At 40.3% G+C, this 27,671-nt stretch overlaps 1 protein-coding gene across 3 annotated transcripts in view; it reads left to right on the forward strand.

Annotated features, from left to right (window-relative positions):
* Window positions 1-27,671, forward strand: part of LOC127585216 (cytoplasmic polyadenylation element-binding protein 1-like) — a 50,059-nt gene that overhangs the window by 8,957 nt on the left and 13,431 nt on the right. For all 3 annotated transcript variants that reach the window (XM_052042480.1, XM_052042481.1, XM_052042482.1), the window contains exons 3-5: window positions 17,147-17,332; window positions 24,512-24,732; window positions 26,492-26,738. In XM_052042480.1, coding sequence (XP_051898440.1) covers window positions 17,147-17,332; window positions 24,512-24,732; window positions 26,492-26,738 — 654 coding nt within the window. The remainder of the gene's footprint in view (window positions 1-17,146; window positions 17,333-24,511; window positions 24,733-26,491; window positions 26,739-27,671) is intronic.

Raw genomic sequence — 27,671 nt, forward strand, 5'->3', positions numbered from 1 at the left:
TTGAATAGCAAATCCATGTACTTTATCTCTAATGTTCACAAGTGCAGCAACTTGAGCTATCATTCTTTTCAATTTGTAACACTAACTTTTAAAGTAGCTGCATATGGTCAATTTCAGACATCTGCCACCCACAATGATCCTTTCAACAATCTGGATGCACACAGTATCGTTAGTTAAACATGCCCACTAGCAGTAAATTCATTGATTTGTAGTTGCACTGCAGCACCTAAAATCCATTTAAAACCAGGTCTTGCATTAGAATCTTAAACTAATCTTTCAAGTGGTGCCTAGACTTGCTGTGTTTTACATTGTGGAGTATTTGGATTTCATGCTATGGGGTGTTGACATACCAACTGGAATTGAGATTGAGATTATCTTTTATTTTAAACCCACATGCTATCCGATGCTGCAATTAGTGTACTATTTAAGATGGAAGTAGCAAAAATGGAAACTTTCATGTTTAGTTCTGAATCTTGATTTTAACTTGTAATACTAAACTTTTGGAATTAAAGCTTAATTATTTTGGTCATTTGAGATTGTAAATCAGTTTTTTGCCTCTGCTTGTCTATTTCCAGTAGTCAATGTTCATGCATACTTCAACATGTGCTTTCCTCTGCAGTTAAATATTTGGTATCCCTTTTAACCAGTTATGCACTGTTTTGGAACAAAAACTAATTTTAATGGAGTGCTACTGTGCAGCTACATTGAATAGCAGTGAGATAAGTGACCAGATCAACACCTTTTTCTGCAAGACTTGTTAATCATTGGCTGGATTCCTTTAGCACCATGATTATTTTGATGCAGCTGGCAATCCATTGAGTGAAAATGTACTTTTAGTTTTGGTTTCTTGCAGCCACAGACTAAACTTATTATCTGTCACTAATTACAATCTATTATGGTTTACAGCTGCTGCATCATAAATGGTGAATATCAATCCCAGTCTGAGGGCTTCTACTTCTGACCAGTTTTCAGCTCCTTAATATTCTACTTCGACTGTTGTTTCTGCTGTTCTGTTATGTTGTCACAAGCAAGTCATTCTAAACAAAAATTGATTTTTGTAGGCAGCACAACAAGTGGAGATGAGAGTTAAAAATGTTGCAGTCTAGAAATCTGAGCAGGTATCTAAGAAAGCTGGGACACCCAGCATGCAAGAGAACACAACTTTGTGCCATCGTTTACTGTGCACATGAAAGATTGTTTTCAGGCTAGTGTCCATTTCAATGATCTGCTCAATGTTGAGAGCAAGAGTCAGTAGGGCCACTTTGGCCCTACCTGTCCATGTCAACCAGGGTGCCCACCCAAGCTAGTCTCTTGTCTGCATGTGGTCTGTACCCCTCAACCTTTCCCATCCATATACTTATCCAAATGTGTTGTCATTGCACCCACCTCAACTACTGTCTCTGGCAGCTTATTCAATGTATGCCACCCTCTGTCTGAAGTTGCCCTTCAGGTCCTTATTAAATCTTTCCCTTTTCACCTAAACCTATGCCCTCTTTTTGGTTCTCCTTCCCTGAGGTTGCGGGGTGGGGAGAGGATGACTGTGTGTTCACCCTATCTATGCCCCTCTTACACAGCTCTAAGCTCACCCCTCAGTCCCCTATCTTCTAAGGGATAAAATCCTAGTCTGCCCAACCTTTCCCTATAACTTGGGGCCCTCAAGTCCTGGTAACATTCTTGTAAATCTTCTTTGAACTCTTTCTAACTTGTGATGTCTTTCCTACACAAGGTGACCAAAACTGTACACAACTCCGTGTGGCCTTGCCAATGTCTCATACAACTGCAACATGACATCCCAACTGTTGTACTTGATGCCCTGACTGAAGGCCAGTGTCCTAAAAGCCACCTTCACAATCCTGTCTACATGTGATGCCACCAACACAAACCGTGTACCTGCACTCCCGAGTCCCTCTGTTCCACAACATTTCCCAGGGTGCTACTATTCACTGTACAAGCCCTACCCTGGTTTGACTCCCCAAATGCAACACCTTGCACTTGTATGGATTGAACACCATTTGCCAATCCTCTGTCCACTTACCTAGTTGATCAAGGTGCCCCTGTAACTTTTCATACTTCATGATGATGTCACTTATTTTAGTATCTGTAAACTTACTATGTCTTGTACGTTCTTGCCCAAATTGTTTATAAGGGTCCCAGCACCAATCTTTGTGGCACACTGCTAGCTGCAGACCTCCAGTTCAAGAAACAACCTTCCACCCCACCATCACTCTGCTTCCTACCATTGACTCAATTACAAATCCAGTTAGCTGATTCTCACTGGATCCCTTGTGGTCTAACCTTCCAGCCTAGCCTACCATGTTAAGGCTTTGCTAAAGTCCATGTAGGCAATGTCCACCACCCTGTCTTTTATCCTCTTGGTTACTGCTTCAAAAACAAACCTGATTTGTCAGACACTATTTCCCATGCACAAAGCCTTGCTGACTATCCCTAATTGGACCTTGTCTATCCAAATGCAGGTTGATCCTGTTCCTCAATCCCCTCCATTAACTGTCTGTAGTTCCCTGGCTTGTGTTTTCTGCCCTTAAATAATGGTACAATATTAGCCACCCTCCAGTCTTCCAGAATTTCACTTGTGGCTAAAGATGATTGTGTGTGTGTGTATATATGTGTATATATATATATATATATGTGTGTGTGTGTATATACATATATATATATATATATGTTTGCAATGGCCTTTGCAATTCTTCCCACAAGGTCTGAGGATGCACCCAGAATACTGCTTCATTTAAAATCTGGCTGGGGGCCTTTGTCCAAGGGCTTTGCAAATGCCAGAAACTGCTTTTTGGCAGTAATGCTACTACTGTAGTTGGATCATCTTAATAGTTTCTCAGCTTTGAGATTAACTTGCATTCCACAAGTGATTGAATCTAAAATAGGGAATGCTGGTCAGGCAGCATCTGTCAAGAAACAGTTACGTCAGGTCAAAAATTTCTTTGTGAAACAAATTTACTTTATTATAGATGAGAGTTTAGATTGTTAAACCTTCACTTAATGATATGCATTACTTGGTTCCTGAATGCTACTGGAAGAGAAGCAGAGGGACATGTTTGATATTTTGCACATTAAGTTTGGGAGTTGGTTTTGGTACAAAGGACCTAGTTTTTCCTCTGGCCATTTTCTGAAATGCATGTTGTCCAACCCATTGGTTAAACCTGTAATGTTGATCAAAAATTCAGTGGTATGAGTTATGGACAAGTTTAGCACCAGTATATTATCCAACTAAGGGTATCAGTGGAATTGCTAAAAGAACTTAAATGCTAGTGTTCTAAAGCCTTATAAACAATTCTATTGTAAAGTTTGTCTAATCCCCACTGTAGTAACATTGTTTAAATTTTGGTGCTCCAGGCAAGCAACATTCATGTGATAACTGAAAAATAAATTCAAAAGGCAAGTAAATGAGAAAGCAAATATGGGCATATACCCAACCATCAGTCCCAAAGCTATGTGCAAGTTGATCATTGACCAAATTAGTGTTTGGGTTTCAGTAGGCTTTTGCAAAATTTGTGTTTTTGGGTAAATTTTACCTAAATTTACCCTCTGACAAAATTAACTTCATACTTGAGGGTAATGGCAATGGGGGAAGGGCAAAGATGAGGACCTCAACACAACTGTCACTAGATGTAGTGCTGAGAAAACTAGGCCTAAAAATATAGATGAGTCCCTGGTCCTGATGAAAGGCATGGCAGAAGTGATAGAGGTGTTTGTGATAACTTAGCAAAATTCTCGACTCCAGGCAGGTCCCAGCAGATTGGAAGACAGCAAATGTCACACCACTTAAAAATGTGGGTAGTAAGTGGGTAACTATAGGCTGGTTAGCTCAATGTCTGTAGTCAGGGAAAATGCTTGAAGCTGTCATTAAGGAAGAAGTAGTGAGACATCTGGATAGAAATGATTCCATCAGGCAGATGCAGCATGGATTCAGGTTGGGCAGGTTCTGTTTAACAAACTTACTAGAGTTCTTTGAGGATATGAGTGCAGTGGATAGAGGGGAACAGGTGGATGTTGTATACTTGAATTAACAGAAGGTGTTCAATAAGGTGCTGCATAAAAGATTTATCCATAAGATAAGGATGAATGGAGTTGGGGTAATTGGCATGGATGGAGGATAGGTTAACAAATAGAAGGCAGAGAATTGGGATAAACTTTCTCCAGTTGACAATCAGTGGTGAGTGGCGTGCTGCTGGGGTCTGTGCTGGCCTGCAACTGTTCATGGTATACATTAATGATTTGGAAGAGGGGACCAAGTGTTGTGTATCTAAGTTTGACACTATACTAAGTGGATAAGCAAATTGTGTGGAAGATGTAGACAGTCTGCAGAGGGACAGGTTCAGTGAGTGGCAGAGGGTCTGGCAGATGGAACAATGTTGGTAAATGCAAGGTCATCCACTTTGAAAGGAAAAACACAAGATCAGATTATTTAAATAGTGAAAGATTGCAGCATGCTGTTGTGCAGAGGGACTTGGGAGTGTTTGTGCACAAATTGCAAAAGGTTGGTTTGTAGGTGCAACAGGTTATCAAGAAGGCAAATGGAATGTTGGCCTTCATTGCTAGGGGAATTGAATTTAAGAATGAGGTTATGCTGCAGCTGGAGTACTACATGCAGTTCTGGTTTTCTTACTTGAGAAAAGAGATACTGGTTTTGGAGACAGCAGAAGAGGTTCACTGGCTTGATTCTGGAGATGAGGGAGAGGTTGAATTGCTTGGGACTAGACACATTCAGAAGAATGAAAGGGTATCTTAAATGGGATTTAAAAAAAAATCCATCTATCCCTTAGCAAGTTGTTTCTGGTGGTAGGTGAGTCTAGAACTAGGGACAGTCTCAAGATTTGGGAGTAGATTCAGGACAGACAAGGGGGAATTGCTTTTCCCAGTAGTGAATCTGGAACTTTCTGCCCAGGGAAGCAGTAGAGGCTACCTCATTAAATATATTTAAGACAATAGATTTTTGCATGGGGGAATTAAAGGCTACGGGAAAAGGTGGAGCTGAGTGCAGTCAGATTGGCCATACCTTAATGAATGGCAGAGCAGGTTCAACAGGCCAGTTGCCCTACTCTTGCTCCTATGTTCTTGTACTGATTTGCCTTTTGGAATACTGTTAAACCTGTAGGAGGAAAAAATTTGCATCTTGATGTGAATTTTGTGCAGAACCATGACCTAGCTAGCCACTTTCTTCAAAGTAGCTGGTAGGAAAACTTGTTTCCTCAGAATTCAAATCCTTCAATTTGGGGTTGACATTTGGTTTCTGAGCAGAGTTAAAAGGTTCATCTAGTCAGTTCACTGAATTGTGATGCATCCTAATTGAGGGTTATGTTGGAGTGGGTAATGGAAATACTTTAAAGAACATGGATTTTGCAGCAATATTTGAAAGTGGATGTCTTGAGTGGTTTAGCTGTGCAATTCTCTAGATTAGCAATAAATCCATTAAATGGCAGATGAGATTATAGAGTAATGACTGAAAGAAATTGGATAGCTAAAGCTTGATGGTGGAAATGAATAGTGATTAGTTGGAGTTTGTGGAGAAAGTCAAATAAGGAATCAAAATATATATCAGCAATACATTATCCAGTCAACACCATGTTCTCTCAACCACACTTTCTGACTGTATGGTCATCCCAGACTAATTGCTTAACAGTTCATAATTAGTGGTGTTAGCCTAGTGTTCAAGATTAACTCTAGCTGCAGCTGCCCTGTATTGTAAAACTCAATCTGATTAGGATCAATTGTACTGCATTGGCCTGTTGGTTTAATGCTCTCATTCTGGCTGAGAGCACATCCAACTGAGAACATTTGGACTATAGTTCAGACTCCTATAATCAAACTAATGAAAGTTGCAAGATGTCTGAGATGAGACATGCCACATGACTGTGTAGCAGCACTTTCACTCTCCCTCCCCATTTCCCCCAAAAAGTTGGTTAATTCTTTGAGCTGTATCTCTAGGGGAGCCCAGAAGTTTTGAACATGCCAGTTGTAAAGCTGACTAGTTTGCTTTCCAATACACAAGTGCTGTGGAGGTATTGCTTTTTACTGCATTTAATTTGGCTGAAAATGTCAAAGCTGGCTAATTGTTGCCCCAGTGTTCATCCTGTTAGTAAGAGACAAGGAATGTTGCAACCACTACCACCTGTTGACTAGGTGATTTTTTTTCCCTCCACTCAAGATCATGACCTCATCTAAATATGAATGCCAGGAGGAAAAAGTACTTGCCAACTATGGTGCTAGGGATCCTCACCAAAAATGTCAGGAGACTTGTGTGACTGGAGTTGTATTTGACTTGACTAAATGATATTCTGAGTTTGCCCCCCCAGTCATCAGTCTCATCAACATTTTCCTTTGATCATTAAGGTCTTCAGTTGGATCCATTCTTGGTTCTGCAATGTCCAACTGTAGAAAGAGTTTGGCACAGATGTTACATGCCACTGAGGCCAATGGATAGACTTTTACTATTTCCAAGGGAAAATACCTTGCTGTAATCCCAAGTGGTGTCAGATCTAGTTATATTTGAATCTGCAGGTTCTTTCAGGAGTCCAAGAATTAATTGAAAACAACTTGGTGCTTCAGTTTTATTGGGAAAGTTTGAGATGGTCACAGAGCACATGGCACTAGCTTTACTACTAGGAGATGAGCTGAGACAGAGGAACTAAAATGAGCTGGGTTGGTTGTGGGGGGGGGGGGGGGGGGTGGTGGGGGAGAGGGAGGAGAGATCAAGAGTGATTAACTCCTTAGCTAAAAATAGTCCCATCAGAGAAGCTATTAGATACCTGTGGCAAAACCAACCAATGGGAAAATGCATATTCATTGGATGGATGAACCAATAAGCTAAGAAGCAGCCATTCCTTGCATAGCCACAAGTGTATTAAATACTATAATTTAAAAACTAAAAATAGTCAAATCCAACAATGGTTCCATCAGTTACTTTCAACATCAGATTTGAATATGAATGCAGTGTTCTCAGCTACTGGGTTATAGGTCAAAACTTGGCCTCCTTTGCCTCTAAAGAATTCAGTGCTTTTCTTGCAAATACCACACATGTATTATTTAGGTCATGGCTGTTCATTACTCCTATCACTGGACAATTTGTGCATCCTGTGTTACTGGCCCAGTGCAGTGAATTATCTGGGGTTACTTGGTCCTTGTGACATCAACCACCAAGAATGAGCAGAAATCTCACAGCAGCAGCAGCATCACCTGCAGCTTGTGTACTAAACATGGTCTGACAGCATTAAGTTGTGGGTGAAAGCTCCACTCAGGATTTTAGAGTATTGCTAGGCAGCTATTCCATAACATTAAAATGTTACACAAGTGGCAATGCTGCTTCTGCAATGAGATGTCAAGCTGATTTTTTTCATCTGCTCCTGACTAAGAATTGAAATGTTCTTTGGTAAAAGACATTCTCTAGTTTCTTGCCAACATCACAAAAGCTATTTGGATATGATCTTGCTGTGCACAATACCACTCTTTCCTAGATTCCAACAATGATTAAAGTACTAATTTGCTAGTGTTTTGGGAAATCTTTGTGGAAATTCATTTGACTATGAGTCATATACTTTCTACTTTTTAAAATGTGGTTCATGGTCAAGGTAGAGGGTAGCACCAGTGCCTATTTCTTGGGGTGAGGACAACACTTATGTAATTTGCAAAAAGGGGGGTGGAAAATAATGGCACATACACATGTGCTCCATTACTGGGAATTGATCTGGTAAGAATAAAAATGAGGATGTAAAATAACTCTACCTGATTTGCACTCTGGTTGTGAGCATGAAGTGCAGGTAGTGTAACACTACTTTCTGGAGTCTTGATCTAAATGTGACTTTAAAGCCAGTATGTAAACAAAATGAACGATGGGTTGCACTTTATAGTAGAATCAATTGAGTAGAGGTGAGTAGAAGTACTTGGGGACACTTCAAATCCCACATCTAAATGCAATCCAAAGCTCTAATGTTCTGGTGTAAATGCTTGCCAGGTTCTTCAAGTGAGTATTTTCCTAGTTGGGGAGTGAAGGAAGGCATTGAGTTTTGTGCTCCCAAAGTGTAAAAGTGCAACTTGAGGGTAAATACTGAAGTGGAGCAAAAATATTCCAAATGAACTGGAGATGCTACAGAATTTAAGATTGGACAGTCCTGTATCTCAAGTACCAGAAGGAATGGAAGCTGTCAGTGAAGGTAATGACAATTTAAACAGTTGAAGCTAGGTTTTGGATTGTGGCCAGAGGTTTGTGGATAGTGGACACTTGCAGGTGTAGATGTTCCTGGGGTGACTGTAAAGTGGGTGAAGTGTTATTTAAATAGCATTTAATATTGTCTTCAATCCAATTTCCAGTAGACTTAAATATGACCTTTAGGTTGTATTTAAGTTGACTATATATAGAACAGGTTGCTTTGATCATTTAAAGTGCAAAAGCATATCAAGGTGTTGAATGAAATTCATTTTCTGACCTAGTCTGGTTTGCATAGATTTTTGTTGGGATACAGATACATTTTTAACCAGGTGTGCAGTGAGATGGTGGTCAACAGGATCTACTAGTGGAGCTACTGTGAAGCTTGGAGTACTATTTGTATATTTCCAAATATGCTTGAACACTTTGCTTTAAAGTAAAAATCCTGAAGGCTGGTTTGAAAAGATTGCTTTGCACTTTTGAAAGTGATAGTCATGCTGAATTTTCATTGTCTTCAGAATACTGCATGTGATTTTCAAACTTCTGACACATCTCGAGGTATGTGATGGTCAGTGGTGTGAAGGGATTAAGTGTGAAAATATTAAGTACAGGCAACCCCCATGTTGGTCATTCAGGTAATGGAAATTCACCCTTAAGGAATTCACATCACTACACAAACTTGATATGGAATAATTTTGTAAGTCGGGAAATGAAGATTTTGCTTGCAAACCTGTGGAGTGGAATATGCCACTAGAACTAATTAAAATAAACCTAGAGTGCATCACTAAATTTGTTCAGTCAAGGGTGCAGTTGGGGTCTACAGGATTAAGCAGTTGGAGCCTTTGGTAAATTGTTTTGAATAAACCCCTGCATGTGAACTCCACTCCACATGCTAGCTTCATGGCCAGTATCTGCCAGAAATGTTTGAAAATTGATGCAAGTGTAGTGAGTAATAAAGCTGCCACCCTTAAGCCCTGAGCTTTGTGATCTACCTGTAAGTAGATGTATTCTTATTTATAGAATACTCTAATGTATGGATATTGACTTGTGCTTGGATGGAAACTGCATCTGACTTTTTTTTGCTTGCTCTTAAATCTGAAAAGCCCTCCACCTTGAGATGCAATGGTACTTGCCAAATGATGGATAACTAATACATAATTTCATGAATAAGTACAGTGAATCTAATGGAATGCAAGGCTTTTCATTGGCAATTGTATCACAGCTATAAAGCCCCTCTAGCTGGGCCTTGCCTAATCTAATCTGGGAACAGTGTGGATTTTAACAATGACTCAATGTTAAAGATTAACACATTCTGTTTCTTAGAATTTGAGTTGAGTGATGTAACCCTTGGCCTTTAAATTGATTTAGTAATTAGTTTAGTCAAATCTTAAGTGGAGGATAGGAAGTGTTTAAAAGTACAGTTGGGGCTTTGAGCAGTTTGAAGCTCTGATATGGCGATTGCTAATTACCAATATGGAAATCCACTCCTACATTTAAGGCCATGTGGGAAAGGTAGGTATTAAGAATTGGATTGCAAGTCATTATATTGTGGGGGGAAAAGAACAGGCTTGAGGGCTAAATGGTTCACTCTTGCTGGGCTTTTCCTTAAACTTCCCTTTCACTAAGTCTGTACACTATCTTGCTGAGTGTCATGACCTTGTGTCCATTGGTTGACTCCAAACTGCCCTCAAGTGGCCTAGCAAGCTGCTCAATTGTAATAAACAGCTTAAAGCCACAGGCAATAAAACCAGCTGGATCACTTGTCATTTCTGGTGCCTAGATCTATTACAACAGCAAAAACTGACCTGTCAACCCAAGTTCTTGCCAACAGTTGAGTGGGAACATTAGATCTCAAATTCTTGTGGCATCAGGTTAAACTTCAGCAAGGAAACCTGCTGATTTAACCCCACTTCAAAAAAAAAACTTCAGCTGATGAATCAATACTACATGTGGAACACCACTTAGAGGAAGCACTGAAAGTGGCAAAGGTGCAAAATGTACCCTAGGTGGGGTCTTCAATGTCTGTCATCAAGAGTACCACTACTGAGTTGCTAGATTGAATCTGGCAGGTGGTGAGGGGAAAAACTTGCTTGATCTCGTCCTTGCTGATCTACCTGCTGCAGATGCATCTGTCCATGACTCAGTAGGAGTGACCACCACAGTCCTCATGGAGACACAATCCCAGTTCAGTGAAAGTACACCAGTTGTGTGGTACTACTACTTTGCTAAATGGGGTAGTCTGAACAGATCTTGCAGCTTGGGACTAGGCATCCATGAGATGCTGTGGACAATCAGCAGCAGAATTATACTTGACCACAATCTACAATCTGCAACCTCAAGCCCTGGCATATCCCCATCAAACCAAGGGATCAACCCTTCAATGAAGATTGCAGGAAGGCATGCTAGGAGCAGTACCAGGTATACCTCAGAATGAAGAATCAATCTGGTGAAGATGCAAGACATGACTTTGCATGCCAAAGAACAATCAATGTGCATTAGGCAGAGCTAATCGCACAACTGACAGATTAAGATGTAAACTCTGCAGTTCTCCCACGTTTCAGTTATGGTGGTTAGCAATTAAACAACTCACTGGAGGAGCAGGCTCCACAAATATCCCCATTTTTAACAATGGAGCCCAGCACATCAATGCAAAAAGCTGAAGCACTTGCAGGAATCCTCAGCCAGAAGTCAGTAAATACTCTGCTTCCTGTGGGGGGTCATTTCTTTGTAGGGAGAAGGTGAAAGGGAAAATTTTGCTTAGTTTGGGGTACCTATTAACTGCAGTTATTTTGGTGGTTCCTGGTAACACTGCCTGTCATGTATCACAGCACCAGTGCAATGTGATCAAATATTCAAACTTTTTGTGGAGTAGAATGTGTCACTGAACCTAATTAAAATGAATAGTGCAGAGTAGGTGATCTATCTCTGCTTCCAGTGGTCCCCAGCATGATAAATGCCAGTCTTCAGCCAATTTGATTCACTCCATAATATCAAGAAATTACTAAAGGAATTGGATACAGCAAAGGCTAAGGGCTTTGACAATATCTGGGCGATAGTAGTGAAGACTTGTGCTCCAGTGTAGTTTCAACACTGTCCAGAAGAATCAGGGGGAGGAGAAATAAAACTTGGCTAATTACCACCCATTAGTCTACCCTCTATCATCAGCAAAGTGATGGAAGGAATAATTGTGCTATTAAGCAGCACTTCCTAAACCTGCTCAGTCACTCAGCATCTGATCTCTTGATAGCCTTAGTCCACATATGGACTTGAGATGAAGTGAGAGTAACTGCTTTTGACAAAGGTAGCATTTGATCAAGTATGCATCAATGAACCCTGGCTAAACTGGAGTCTATGGGAATTGGTTGGGGTGGGGGAGAGAGAAGAGACCCTCTAGTTAGAATTGTACAGAGCACAGAAATGGTTGTGGTGGTTGCAGGTCAATAATCTCAGCCACAGGACCCTTCTGCAGGAGTTCCTTAAGGTGTAGTGTCCTAGGCCACTTATCACTGACCAGGAAGTGAAATGGAGTAGCTGCATGCACAACAAGAATGGGTCAGAAGCTAGGAATTCAATAACTTGCCTCCCAATTCCCCAAAGCCTGTTCTCCTACAAGGCTCAAGTTAGGACAGTGATAAATACTTTCTTGCCTGGATGAGTACAGCTTCAACAACACTAAGCTGGACACAATACAGGCCATAGCAGCCTGCTTAATGGGCACACCACCTACAACCATTCATTCACTGTAGCAGCAGTATGAATCAACTACAGGATGCACTGCAGCAACTTGCCAAGAATCCTTGGCACCTTTCCAGCTCATGACCCCTCTCAGCTAGAAGGGCAAGGACAGTGACAGCACAGGATCACCACCTGGAAGTTGCCCTCCAAGCCACACTATTCTGACTTAAAAATATTACTGTTCCTTTGTCAAAATCGTGGAACTTTCTAACAGCATTGTGGGAATACCCACACCTCAAGGACTGCAGTGGTTCAAGAAGGCAGCTTGCTCCCACCTCGAGGGATGGGCAATTAAATGTTGGCTCGGCCTGCAAAGCCCATATCCTTTCAGTAAATATTTTAATAAACTTTACTGATTGCATAACTTTGCTTGTGTATATTGACTTCAAGTTAAGTACAAATCAATTTTTGGGTTTTGTTCTGGATGGATTAACAAAGTTTTAGACAAGTAAGTTGAAACGTAACTATTTCAAATTTTGAAATACTTGTGGGCACTTCTCTAAGTGGTATTTTTTTGTGTGGGGAGCATAGGCATGTTTGGGTATGGCCAAGAAAATAAAATGACCTTGCTGATCCATTGGGTCTTTATCAGCAATGGCTTTAAAGTTCACATTTGATGCTGTGCCATTCAGGTAGGGGCAAACAAAGGTTTTGCTAATCCTGGCTTCAGTAACCAATATTTGTGGCATTGAATATTCTGCCTGTGTGGTATTGTGCATATCAGTGTGGGTGGAAAATGATAAACCAGAAATAAAAATAGGGTCAGATAGTACCTAGAAAGAAGCAAATGTTTGGGTCAGTCCTTTCTTCAGGGCTAGGAAGGAGGGAAAATAGTTGATATCAAGCTGCAGGGAGTGATTGATGGATAGGACAAAATCACCTTGGAGTACAGTCAGGGTTATTCTGGGGATAAGCTGTAAACAAGGTCATCTGGTGTTCTCTGATCCTAAACAATAAAGGTATGGTAGAGGACTGAACTTCATGCTGCCTGAGCTGTTTCCAGCACTATTTCAGATTTCAAGCATTTGTTTCATTTATTATACATAGTATGTTCCATAGATTTATTTGGAGGGAGGGGAAGTAGAGGAGGGGTGTTGATTGCTGTTCAGGTGAGCTAGCTTGGGTTTTGCTAATCAGAACATCTCTAATACCAATATTTGATAAGTTTTGAAATTTCCTCGGGAAACGGTTTTTGATCAACTATGGAATGCTGCTCAAATGCTAGTTGGCTTTTGAAAATTCTGAACCACCAGGTCTTTCACCATATCAGGTGTTCTATTATAGCTCAGTGCTCTCCACATGTAAGAATACATCTTTGATCTCACTAAGATGAGTGCAGTCTAGTACTGATGTTGGCATTGTAGTCCAGTTTTATGGAGTTGGTATTAATGTTCAACAGTGACTTGGATGACTTGTCGTACAAAAAGACTTCAAGTTCAGTCACTATTTGGGGTAACTTGAAGATAAGGGGCTTTATAAATGAGCTTGTGTTAACTAGCTTTTCTGTAGTGTGTAGTAGAACAGCTGAATGTGCTTCTGAATGTTTTTTGAATGAAAATTGTCCCTCCTAGTGCACAACCTGGCACACATCTGAATACAGCAGCCATACATAACCCTTACATATCCAGTTACTTTTACAGGGGTACCACCTAGTTTCCCATCCCAGTTTGAGTTTGATATAGTCTTGGCTTATGTTGGGTACATGTGTTGGAGAGAAGTTTTAAAAAAACATGTATTCATGTTCACTGAATATGAATGTTTGTCAAAAATCATTAATGGCTAAATGTTGCCTAAATTTTATTCTCTGAAATGAGATGCATTTGAATCAGATAACATTCCTCAGCAGGAGGACAAACTACAGTTTATTTAGGACTTTACTTCAGCACATGGCTTTGGATATAGTTAATGTCTCTCTCAACCAAAAGGAAGCTTTTTGTCAATCAAATAAGGTGACCTTGGGCAATTGATGCAAGATTTCCCTCTTCACTCTTTCCAATTAACCTGGTTACTCACCTTTCCATGAAGAATTAATTTCCAATTGGCCAAAATATTTGGGTAATGAGTAGTATTTCAAGTTACAACTTGTTGAGCAGGTAAAATTTTTGAACTGTTTGAGATTTCAAGGGGACTGCATGGTTTTGAGTTTGCAGGTAATTTAGCAGTCTGACTTTAATGGTGCAGAGACATGGTCCTGTGCCTTTTGGCATGTTTACTTGAACCCAAAGCCTTCACCTTGCACGTGTCTAATACCAAGAATTGGTGCACCTCTTTCAAGTGTGGATGTGGGACAACTCTGTACTTGAGGTGTAGTCTTCTGGATGTCAGATTAAAGCATGTCTGCTTTAAAGATGTGAAAGATCACCTGGCACATTTGAAAATGTTAGCTGGGACACAATAGGTACTAAATTGCCTCAACATTAATGAAGCAAACTGAGTATTGTACATTAAGAACTTGGAACAAATGGCCGCCATTGCCTACATTAGAATAGTACTTCGTGTGAGCATAAAATTAGAAGCAGTTGGCCATTTGGGATGCTCTGCAATTAATAAGATTAAGGCTGATCTGATTAACTTTAACTTTAATTCCATTTTCCTGTCTACCCATGGTAACCTTTCACCCTCATTGAAAATCCACACTCACCTCTATCACCAGTTTTCCACAACTAACTTTGAAATGGGAACTTATCAAAAGTCTTGGGTATTGTAAAATCCAATAACTTCCCCTTGATCCATAGTATATTAATTATTAAGACAGACACAGGCTGCAGATGCTGGAATCTGGAATAGCAATCCAGAAGATCTCAGCAGGTCAAGCAGCATCTGTGGGAGGAAAGGAATTATGTTTTGAGTTGAAACCCTGCATCAGTCCTGTTATTAATTAAACATACCATAAAATTTATATAGGATTAGTCCTCACTTAAATCTATAGAAACTAGTTTTCTGGCTTCATCTTGCATTCATTTTTTCCTCTCCGCTGTTTTATATGCTGACCAATCACCTGACCTGACACACCTTGCACAGTTGAACTTTCACTTTACCTTGGAGTGCAGAAACTTCCCCTTGGAATTTTTTTCTGGAATGTGGCTATTCTTGGTAAACAAAGGGATATTTCAATTTTGTACTTAGTTGTACTAAATTTAAATACTACTCTCAACCCCATTGTACTGTACATTCTGAAATAAATAACAGCATCGTAATGACTGAATTTATGCCTTCACCCTGATGACCTTTATTTCATTGTATAATGTGTGGTATAGCCTGCTCTCTGGCTCCAGAACATGCTAATAAACTACCCTAAAAACTTGCACCATCTAGGCTATCTCTTGCCTGCTTTTTCTATGCATGAAAAACTCTTCTGTGAAGTTGCCTTTATTTAGCTTAGCAGCTACTATTAGGGGCAATTCATTAACTATTCATTAAATTTTGTCTTGAGGCAGTGCACAAGTTTGGAAGGATGGGCTTAAGGGGATTGGGGATACTGTAGAACAATACAATAAGGCCCTTCAGCCCACAATGTTGTGTTGACCTTTAAACCTTGCCTAAGACTATCTAACCCCTTCCTCCCACGTATCCCTCTATTTTAAATTCCTCCATATGCTTATCCAACAATCTCTTGAACTTGACCAACATATCAGCCTCCACCCCAGGCAGCGCATTCCATGCGCCAACCACTGGGTGGAAAAACCTCCTGACATCTCCCTTGAACTTCCCACCCATTAGCTTAAAGCCATGGGTGCCCTGGGAAAGAGGCACTGGCTGTCTATTCCTCTTAATATTTCATATACCTCTATCATGTCTCCTCTCATCCTTCTCTCCAATGACTAAGCCCTAGCTCCTTCAGTCTCTCCTCATAATCCTTGCTCTCTAATCCATGCAGCATCCTGGTAAATTTCCTCTGCATGCTTTCCAATGCCTCCACATCCTTCCTATAATGAGGTGACCAGAATTGGATACAGTACTCCAAGTGCGGTCTAACCAGAGTTTTGTAAAGCTGTATCATTACTTCATGCTCTTAAACTCAATCCCATAATTTATGAAAGCTAACATCCCATAAGCTTTCTTAACTACCCTATCCACCTGTGAGGCAACTTTCAGGGATCTGTGGATATGAATCCCCAGATCCCTCTGCTCTTCCACACTACCCAGAATCCTGCCATTAACCTTGTACTCTGCCTTGGAGTTTGTTCTTCCAAAGTGCACTACCTCACACCTCTCCAGATTGAACTCCATCTGCTACTTCTCTGCCCAGCTCTGCATCCTATTAATATCCCTCTAAGCTTCAACAGCCCTCCACACTATCCACAACACCTTGCACTGGTAGCAGGTTTTTGAGCTCTCATCTGGACCATGTACAACTTTGGTCTCTATTTTGAAGGATTAATTTACCTGGAGTCATTACAGCATAGGTTGATTCCTGGGATGGAATATGGGGGTTTGCCAGTGAAATGCATGTGAAGAGAACTGGCATTGGGCAAATGGTACTGTTCTGCCTTTGATCCATAGTGCAGCACGTTTTAGCTGGTATTAAATTTGAAATGCAACTTTCCCCATTGTAAATACTTCCAAGTTCAGTACTAATCCTGAGCAAATAGTCAAAAGCAAAATCATTGTCACAGTAATCTGAAGCCAGAAAATGGAAACAAATCAACCTTGTTCCAGTAAAAATAGAAGCCAGTAAGCACCACTCCTAGAAGCTTCCAGAGAAATGCCTGACTGTTTCTGTATAGAATGCAGCCAATTAGCTTTCCTCTGAACAGGAAGTATTAGTTTCCGCAAGGTGGCATCACTACCTTGCACAGAAGGTAATTGGGTGTAGAGCAAGTCAGGTACTTTTAAAGTAAACAGACATTATGCTAGCAGAATTGTTCAGCTTGTTCTGCATTTGCTGATTCAGGGCTGTAGCAAGCAGTTGGAGGTTATCCAGGGCCAAGTATCGAAGGGGAGGAGAATGTGGTGGCGCAGCCATTAGCAGCAGTTTGCATACTGTTGCCAAGCTTCAAGCTGCTCTTGGTGCAAGGATTCTTGCAGTTCAGGGTAGACTTAATTTCAAAAAAAAATTAAGTTCTTGCACTGAAGTGATGTAATTTGCAGAATTGTAGTGAGTGCATCAGCAGTTCAGTCACATGCTGAACTGATGCAGCCCAAGATGTATGGCAGTTTTAGAGGGTGCAGTCACAGGTTAGGTGCTGGACAGATGGGATGCAATTGAGTATGATCTTTTAATTTCTCCCTCTTCAGATTTGAATAAAACTGACCCGGGAACTAGCAGTAGGATGTTGTTTCCTACATCGGCACAGGATTCCTCACGAGGCCTCCCAGACACTATGGACCTATGTTTGGGCCTCCAGTCCCTGAATCTGACTGGGTGGGACCGACCCTGGAGCACCCAGGACTCTGATACTGCAGTACCTGCTAGCTCATCAGGTGAGTGCAACTTAAATTTGGTGCTTTTAATACTAATGCTTAAATAGCTTGTCATTTTAGTTTGCTTAACATTAATGATTATTCAATCCATGTTTAAACATGTAAATTGAGGCTATAAAAGCCTGTGCCTTAAATTTGCCTGTAATCCTGTTCGAAGGATTTTAGCTCATCCGTAAATATCTATCCATCAAAAATGAGCTTTAGATATATCTACAATTGTATCTCTTTGTTGCCCATTTAACAATGAGTCACATTGATGGCAAATCTTAAATGTGCTTTGTAATGCAAGCATTATTATTAAACCATCTGTAACATCCCCAAAGTATGATTAACCCATTTATATTTTTAAAAAAAACTTGGCTTCAGAAGGTTTAGTTTTTAAAGTTACAGCCCTAATGTAATTGGAGTTTTCCAGAATCAAACCCTGCAATATTAGATGTAAGGTTTTGTGGAGTTGACCATTGTGCAGAATTAATGGTGTATCAGCATACTGACAGCGACCTTGATGTGCCAGTCTGTTTGCTTGTGTTCTGGTATCCCTTACCATCTCTCCTTGCTCTCTTCCACTATACCTTTCCTGCTCCTCTCAACAAACACCCAGAATCACTACAGTTTAGGTTGCAGATTATACTCTACAATGGCAAATAGATACTGTAGTATAGTTGGCTGGTCTGCGGTCTGTTTGAGCTGTATCTCATTTAAAGTAGCAAATTCAGTCCTGCTAGGCTTTTAAATTGAACCTAGCTAGTGAAAATAGCCCTTTCTATCTGGATTATCTTGCTGATTTTCCAAAATGGCATATCAAATTGGACTCCCAAATCTGAAGTTTTCCAGTTGACCCAAATTTTCAGCATTGATTCACAATATTCTAAAATCTGTGGTTGAGATGAATATAGTGATCATCTTTCAAGTGTGCCGTACACTTTCACAGTAACATGAACAATCCTAATGTTTGACTTTATTGAAGATTCCAGTTGCAAATCTTTCTGTTCAAGCTCTAGTTATAGATTGAATACTTTTGCCAAAGGAAGTTCTTTATTGTAGGCTGCTGCATTCCAACTATTTAGGTACTTCAGGTATGCAGAATCTTCCCCCTCCCACTGGTTTGTATACTAACACTGCTGGTAGTTAGAGTATATCAGAAATACCAAGAATGGTTGAGCAGACTCTGGCCCAAATGAGCAGAAATATCCCATAGATTATGGTTTTATGGGATTGCTGTTTAAAATAGCATTTTACAGAAATAGAACTACCTATTTTAGATTTCGTCCTGAGCAAGGAAGGATTGAGATTGCAGTTAAATATCACTAGGAGGTAGTGACCACTATATGCTTGAATTCCAGATGCAGTTTGAGGGTGAATGCCACAGGATCAAAACCACTGTCTACACTTGAATAGGGCAATTATGGTATGAAGGTAGAATTGTCTAAAGGTAATTGGGTAAATAAACAGTGGCAGATATTCAAACAGCTGGTCCATAATGTTCAGGAGTTTATCCCAATTGGGAAGAAGCATAATCTGTAGTTAATAAAGGGGGTTGAAGATGATCCAAACAAAAAACAATGCTGAAAATACCCCGTCAGGCCACATCTGGGAAGAGAAACTGTCAATGTTTTAGGTTGGAGACCCTTTGTCAGGGCATAGGATAATGTTAAATTGAAAAAAGGGCAAATGAAGTGGTAAAGGCTAGTGGTAAGCCAGAGGACTAGGACATTTTTTTAGGAGCCAGCAGCAAAAAAAAAGCTGAGGGAGAAAATTGATTTTGAAGAAAACTATGTTATATCAAAACGGTAAATTTGTATGGCTAAGTGTAGGACGTCTGAAGAATGAGGCCGGTGAATTAATGGGAAACAGATCACAAATTAAATATTTTGTCAGTCTTCACTGTGGAGGGCACTACAAATATCCTCTAACATGAGATGATTTCAAATCTCAAGGAGAGACTTGTAAAAATCCACTTACAAAGGATAAAATATTAGAAATTCACTGGGCTAAAGGCAGACAAATTACTGGAACTAGATGACTTGCATCCGAGGGTTTTAAAGGAGGTGGCTAAAGAGATGGCAGACCTATTGGTTAAAATTTTATAAAACTTGCTAAATTCCAGGAGTACCAGAGGACTGGAAAACAGCAAATCCTCCTCCCTTCAAAAAGGAGGAAGACAAAACATGGGGAGCTATAGGCCAATTTAATATCTATTGGCAAGATGCTGGTGCCTCTAATCAGAAATCATATAGGAAAGTTGAATGCAATTAAACATAGTATGATTTTATGAAAGGTAATTTGTTTGGCAAACTTTGCTTTTTTTTGAGTCTTGCTAGAGGGGGGAACCTATAGATGTGCATTTAGATTTATAAAAGGCATTGTTCAAGTTGGTGCACAAATTGAGTTGAAAGAAATGTTAGCAAGGATTGAAAACTGACTCCCACGAAGAAAATAGTTGGAATAAGTGGATTCTTTTTGGGCCAAAGGGGTGTAACTAGAAGTACTCCAGGGATTTTCTTCACCTTTGGTTGTTTACTATTTGTATTAATGACCCGGAGGAGGGAATGAAATGCAAGGTTTCAAAGTCTGATGGGGAAAATGGTGGAAGGGCATGTGATGCAAACATTGATTCTGCAACAAGATGTAGATTGAGTGAAAACCTGGCAAATGTGTGACAGTGAGGTTGTGTATTGGAGGAAGAATAAAAAGGTGGGTGCAGATGAGTGAAGTTCAGAGGGGTGTAGTTGTGCATGAATTAAGTCAGCAGGTCTGACAAGTAGTGAAGAATTCAAAGGCCAACATGCTGTTTGCCATGGGGTTGGAGTTTAAGAATGGGGAGGTTTTGTTACAATAGTACAAGGTGTTGGTGAGGCCACACCTAGAATATTGAAGTTTTGCTCCCCTTGTATAAAGGATATAGTAGCATTGGAGGCAGCCCAAATGAGATTCACTAGGACAATTCCTGAGACAAAGGGTTGTCCAATCAAGAGACTATAGACAGTTTGGGTCTTTTTCTTGGAGTTTAGATTAAGGGATGACATTGTTCAAACATAAGATCCCAAGGGGGCTTAACAGGATAGATGTTGAACTATTTTCACTGAGTCACAAACAAGGGGGACATAACATCAAAATAGAGGTCATTTAAAACAGGTGTATAGAAATTCCTTTTGTGTTCAGTTGATCTTAGGAATTCTGTGCCCCACAGGGTGGTGGATGTCAGATCATTAGATATTCCAGCTATTGTACACTTCCTATATACAAGCACTCTTAAGGAGAGATGGGCAGTATAGCTGATGTCCCTATTAACATATTTAAGTGTTTATAGTTTTTAAATTCCAAGGCCAATTATGCTTTAACCCTGGCAGAAATTTACTAATGGTTGCAGAAAAGGATCAAATGGTTTATTTTCAGACATCAAAAATCCATTTGAGGTAGTTGCCTTTTGACTCCATGGATTTCAGCTTTTTAAGGGATATTATTCTTTTGAACTTAATTGAATAGCATTCAAATAGATGAATACAACTTGAAACTGCATCACTTAATGTTTCCTGCATACTTTGCCAAATATTTGGAATTGGCAATATTACTGTTTAACCAAAGTAGCAAAAATGTGCTATTAAATCTATAGGATTCTCTATTGATTTGTATGGTTAGAACAGCAATCACTGCTTTAACAGTTGGTGTATGATTGCGATTCCTAGTCATACAGCACAGAAACAGGCTCTTCAGCCCAACTGGTCTACTGACCAAGATGCCCATCCAAGCTAGTCCCATTTGACCATAATCTTAACCTTATCCATGTACCTGTCCAACTGTCTTTTTAAATGTCATTGTTCCTGCCTCAACTACTTCCTCTGGCAGCACATTCCACATGCATACTGAAAGCATTTTTCATAACTAATTGGTGATACTGATTTCAGATCACTGCATGCTGCACCAAATGCAGAATAGGCTTCAGTACCATCTAGAATCTGGATTGAAACAAAATACTACAGGGGTTTCCCAGGTTATGCAAGGGTTTGATACCTGAGAAGTCTAAACTGAATTTCCTCTAAGTCAGAAAGGAACAATTTCCCCCAAACTTGTAATGTGAAATCTTTATCTTCAGCCCTTGGAGTGATTTACAAAGAGTGGGGGTGGGGGGAACATCAGTGTAGGTGATGGATGTTACCAGCAAGTGAACTATAACACATTTGTTGGAATCCAACCTTGGGGTGGGGGGAAGGAAGCTGATCTGCTAATCAGCAGGAGAACTATCAGCAGTGTAGGTGTGTGCTAATAAGAGGTGGCTTGAGGTTTGTAATGTTTCATCTTGCATGAAGGGGAGTTTGGAGGAGGCTTTGGCCTTTTCTATGGGCAATCTCTGCATTTCTTCCTAACGAAGAGACTACTATACCAGAAAGCAGAGTCTGGGAGAATTTCGGGGGATTAAGTCCCCAGGGTTTGACTGAGTGCATCATTGGATTTTGTGGGAGGCTAGAGAAGAAATTGCTAAGGCCCTCGTGGAAATGTTAGCCACTTGTGAAGTTCCCAAAGACTGGAAAGTGGCTAATCTCTTAAGAAGGGTAGCAAGGACAAGCTAGGAACCACAGGCTAGTCAGCCTGCCATCAGTGATGGGGAAGTTGCTGGAGGGAGTTCTGGAGGTAACCAAAAGGGTAGATGAGGGTAGGGCAGTAGATGTCTGTACTTTAGCAAGGCCTTCAAGGTCCCACATAGCAGGTTGTTCTAGAAGGTTAGGTCTTGTGGAATCCAGGGAGAGCTAGTTGAGTGATTCAAAATTGGCTTGGGTGGAAGTAGAGGGTGGTGGTTGAAGGTTTTCTTAAAATGGAGGCCAATAACTGATCGTGTGCTACGGGGGCTGGTGTTGGGACCCTTATTACTTGTATAAATGATTTGGATGTGAATGCATGAGGCTTGATCAGTAAATTTGCAGATGATGCAAAATCAGGTGTTAGTGAAGATTATTGTAGATTATGGGGATCTTGATCAGTTAGGGAAGTGGGCCAAGGAATGGCAAAAGGATTTTAATAGTCAAACCAGCATAGGATTTGTACAATGAATGGTAGGGCACTAGGGAGTGTAATGAACAGGGACTTGGGAGTACAAGTTCATAGCTTGTTGAAAGTGTCATGGGTAGACAGTGGTTAAGGGGCTTAGCATGCTGGCCTTCAGTCAGGGTGTTGAGTATAGGAGTTTGGACATTATATGTCATTGAGGCTACACTTGGAGTACTGTGTACTGTTTTGGTCACCCTGTAATAGGAAAGATCTTAAACTGGAAAGAGTACAGAAAAGATATGAGGGTGTTGTCAGAACAAGAGGTTTATAGAGAACTATAGGGAGAGCTTGGCCAGGCTAGTTCTCTCCTTGGAATGTAGGAGGATGAGGGGCAACCTTGGTGTTTAAAATTATGAAGCATCGAGGAGCTGGATGGCAAGTCTTTCCCCAGGGTAGAGTCCAAAACTAGGGGGCATGGGTTTAGGGTGAGAGGGGAAAGAATTAAAAGGGATCTGAGGGGCAGCAACTTCACACATGGGGTGAGTATATGGAATGAGCTGCCAGAGGAAGTAGTTGAGGCAAGTACAATAGTATAATTTAAAAGCATTCTAAGTACATTGGGGGAAGGGGTGCTTAGCATTGTGAGCCAAATGCAGGAAATTGGGACTGGGTTGAAAGGATCTGTTGCTCTAATTTGTCAGATTTTTGAGAGTCAGTTCTTTAACCAAGGAGCCCCTGTACTTGTGTAAATATTCCTGCAATTGATGATCTAGACAATTGACTGCAAATACAAGGTTGCTTTAATTATCTATGTATCTTTAAAAACAATGGGTTGTGCTGAAAATGGGTGTTATAAATTACATAACCAATTTACTTGCATCCATATGGGTTTGCTCAGTACCAAAAGTATTAATGGGCTGAATTGTGCTTGATCCAGCTGTGCCTATGCATTTCTCAGCTGTACTTCTTACTGCTGTGGTAGCAATTGACTTAAAAACCTGGCCACAAGCAAGGCAGTGATTAGGCCTTGGGTGGGGGTTCCCTGAGTCCCACCCTTGGAATACCCTGATGGCCTATTAATAGTACAATAGCATAGTAGTTCAAAGGTCTTTAATTTGTAAACTTCTCTAACTGGAGACTTCAAATTCTAACTACTCTTTAGGTTAAACTTATTTTAAGAAAAAGGATTCTTGTTTAAGGTCAGTGGACCCCCCCCCCCCCCCCCATTCAAATAGATGCAATGGTGTGTGCTACCTATCATTACAGAATTTGTTACAAAAGTTGAAATTCTGAAAACCACTTGATTCCCAAAGTCTAAACGGCAGTCTATTTTTCAGGCAGCCAGCCTGTCTTTGGCCGTACTCCATAATTTGAGTCTTGCAGTGATTGGGTGCCTCTTTCAGATTGGGATAGCCATTGTGGGAGCTAATTCTTCCACAATGCAATGACCAGCACTAAAATGGGGTAGCTGTGTGACAGGAAATGTATACTCTTAAACGTAGAAGAATTTAAGGTTGAGTAAAGTATTTAGTACATCAGTTATTGAGAACTAGTCTCCTACAGGATAGAGCCATGGTTTCTATTACTGTTCACTTGTGGGAGGTGGAAATGAGTGATTTAAAGTTGAAAGCTGGAAGGTTTTCTCACTGGTTCAATCTCTTGCAGTGAATATTTATAAATGGTAGTTCTGCCATATAGCAACATCTAGGGCAATCCTCTGGCCCAACCAGCCATGGGGCTATGGTAAATGTAGTTTGCAGACCTAGGGAAACAAGACAATATAAATCATTGACTTTGACTAGAGCAGTATAGGGTGGAAGGAAAATGAGTGGAAATGCTCTGAATTGTGCAAGGGCACTCCCATGGACTTGGGATGTTGGTGGATATGCTTAATTTCAAACTGAAGGTGGAAGAACAACATGGTATTGTGATCAGGATATAATTATCTGTAGTTTTATTACCAGTATAATGAGCAAATGAATGGCTTCAACCCAAAATGTCAACTGTTCATTTCCCTCCACAGATGCACTCTGATCTGAGTTCATCCAACTTGTATTTTGCTTATGGTGACCCTGTTTTAGTAGGAGGAATTGTAGGGAGGCTGCTTGATGGAATGCAAGCCCCACTGCTAAACTATTTGCAAGTGTGTTAATTGAAGTTGTGCTGTTTGAAATTGCTCATTTTTCCTAACTGCAGTTTTAGGCTTGCTCACCAATCCACTGAGTACTCAGCTGCCTAGAACATCAGTTGGGTTCCCATCACTGGATCCAATAGGCTCAAATTATGTTGACCAGTTTGCGTCATCTTTGCCAAAGCGATTGGATAGTCGTTCAGTGTTGGACTCTCGTTCAAGCAGCCCTTCGGACTCGGACACAAGTGGCATCAGCTCTGGTTCTGACCCCCTTTCAGAGCTAATGGTAAGATTTTTCAATTTCAGAATCCAAGTTGGCATAAGTATTAATGATTTACTTCAAATTTAGTGCAAGACTAGAATGCTTTATGATTGCTTGCTTTTGTACTTGAGCACCCTAGTCTGCTTTCTTCCTGGATCTGTAGTGAAACTAGTTTGTAGATATGTATCGGACTTCTTGAAGGATTGGTAGGAGATTTTTGATCTTTGTGCAGTGTTCTCGGCCACAGTTGGACTCGACTGTTCCCACTGAAATTTTGGCTTTCATTCCTTGATAGAAGTGGTGGTTTATTTTCAACTATATTTCTTCATAGATCTGTAAAGATGAATGTCCACAAATGTTAATGCTGACTTACTATCTTATCCTAAAACAAACATAGGTTATAGGTGTTCTTAAGCTTTTGTAGAAATGAGATCAAACCAAACTTTACCTGTTTCTCAAATGTACTATTCATTTTCCATTTGCAGTAATAATACCAATGGGATTTTCAAATTAAGGTAGTATTTTAATAAAATAGTCTGGTATGTCCTTGGACTTGTGGAACATCTGTCATAATTTGCCACACTTTGTAGAATGGTCCCATTCCAAATGGATGTTGAAGGATGGAGTGGAAATGATAGGACCAATTAGCAAATTCTTGTATTCCTGGTTATTGATAGTGGATTAATGAGCTAATGGGGAACTTGTGGAATTGCACCAGTTATGTTGAGGCAGTCATGTAAAGTTGTGGCTGTTGATGCAATTGGAGTAAGCATGGTGAATGTGTGGATATTTCAAGGTGACATTTGATAAGTGTTAAATCTTAAAGGTGGGGGAGGCAGAGAGGAGTGGGGTAAGTGGTTGCATATTAGATGTTAAAAGATTGAAGGGTGAAAAGCATAAGAGGTCACTTCCATGCGTGTAAGTGGTTGAATGTGCACAGTTCAGCTGGGTCTCATTAACTAGATTTGTATCAGATTTTGTTACTTGTATTGGATTTTAAAACAAAACCAGTGGAAACAACGTATATGAAAAGGTGACATGCAGGTGGTAGGGTTACAGGTAGAGGATTTGAGAAACTTGGGGAAAAATAGAAATGCAGAACACTAAAAAGTGACAAGTCCTGGTATTCATGGACTTGAAGTGCTTTATAGATATGACATTAACATAGCATGTAGCTAATGCTCCAAAAATGGTGGTACAATGTACAGTTCTGGTCACTTTGCCCAAGCCAAAATTTGCTTATCCTAGAGTGTGCTTATCCTAGAGTGTCCAATCTGATGTTTAAAATTTTGATTATAACACTTGGGGGCAAATGATTTGCGTACTTTACAAGATCTGGAATAGTGTAGGACTGTGGGTATAAAAGCATTCCCAATTTAAGTGTCTGATCCAAAATGGTTGTAAGCTTGCTTTAAAATGCAACTGACAAATGGTATTGGAATCCAGAAAATTGTTCACGTTACAAGTTGAGTTTTCACTTTTTAAATGTGAGCAGCTAAATTGCTGTAGTAAAGCCTTGTTTTGACCAAACATTTAAAAGGAATGCTAATACTATTACAGTTTGTATCAGTATGGTGCAATTTTTTGAACTTTGGTTGGACTATGACTTGAAGCACATGCCACAGTAGTATTCTTAAAGAACTAAATACTTATTCTCAAGTTGATAAATTCAAGGGGCCTGTTTCTTTGCTGTACAACTCCATGATAACAGGATTTGATATGCAAGTCTTGGATAGTGGGGAACTTTTTGTATACCAACTACCTATACATGTTTCTGTTATAGTCGAGCCTGCGCATTTCTCCTCCAATTTCCTTTATGCCAATGGGTGGAGCAAGCAGGGATCCAATGAAACGGGTTGGCATGAGCCCTCGAATGGATCAAGATCAAGTTTTGGGCCCAAATCCAATGAGCCCTAACCCCTTCAAAAGGTGGTCAGCAAATTCAGGTTGGGCAAGTTGGGATCTTTTGGAAAGCCCAGAAGATCCTTTCAGTATTGAAAAGGAGGCCAGACTGCATAGACAAGCTGCAGGTAGGTTGGCACATTCCTGTTTCGTTGCTCACATTCTTAGGTAATGTTTCTGGATATATTTCACATCCCTTAAATGGTACTTAAATAAGATTTATTAGTCACATGTACATCAAAACAATGAAATGCATTTTTTGTGAAGTCTTCTGGGGCAGCCAGCCAGTGTCGCCATGTTTCTGGCACCAGCTTAGCTTCTATTAATGTGTAAGTTAACCTGTTGGTCTCTATCTTGGTGGCTTTTTCAAGGCTTTTAGTCTGCAAACTTAGACTAGTTTGGCATTCTACCTTTTTAATATTACTCGTGTTTGGAAGCTGCTTTGAAGTCATCTACGTCAATAGATAATTGACAATTTTTATGATTTGGAAGCCTGTGATGTTGTGTGCCTTGGTACTTCAGTGCACGGCTGCCTTATGGTAAAGTTGATATAAATGTAGGTGGTATAAATTGCAAATGACATAAATTGATGGGTGTTGATGGTGAGGAGGATGGTCTAGGGTTACAAGATATCGTTTGGTAAAATGAGTAATGGCAGATGGAATTTAATCTTAAGTGAGATGAAGCACTTTGGGAGGACAAAAGGGTAGGATGTACACAGTGAAGGTCCATTTATTCCTCAATACTCCCTGGGGCCTGACCATCCATGAAGTGTGAGGATCTCCAAGTAGCAGCACACAGCTATGGTGTGAAGAAAGCAAATGGGATATTAGTCATTAGCCAGGGCATAGAATATAAGAACAGGGAGGTTATGGTACAGCTTTATAAAACATTGGTTTGGCCACAGTTCTGGTCACTGTACTATAGGAAGGGCATAATTGTATTGGAGAGGATGCAGGGGAGATTCACTAGTATCTTAACTGAAACACTATCCCAGGCATGAGGAGAGGACTACATAGATTAGGTTTGTTTTCTTTAGAGCAGGGTGGTGGGGGTGGTAT

The sequence above is a fragment of the Pristis pectinata genome, chromosome 32 (genome assembly GCF_009764475.1).
Source record: "Pristis pectinata isolate sPriPec2 chromosome 32, sPriPec2.1.pri, whole genome shotgun sequence".
Lineage (NCBI taxonomy): Eukaryota > Metazoa > Chordata > Chondrichthyes > Rhinopristiformes > Pristidae > Pristis > Pristis pectinata.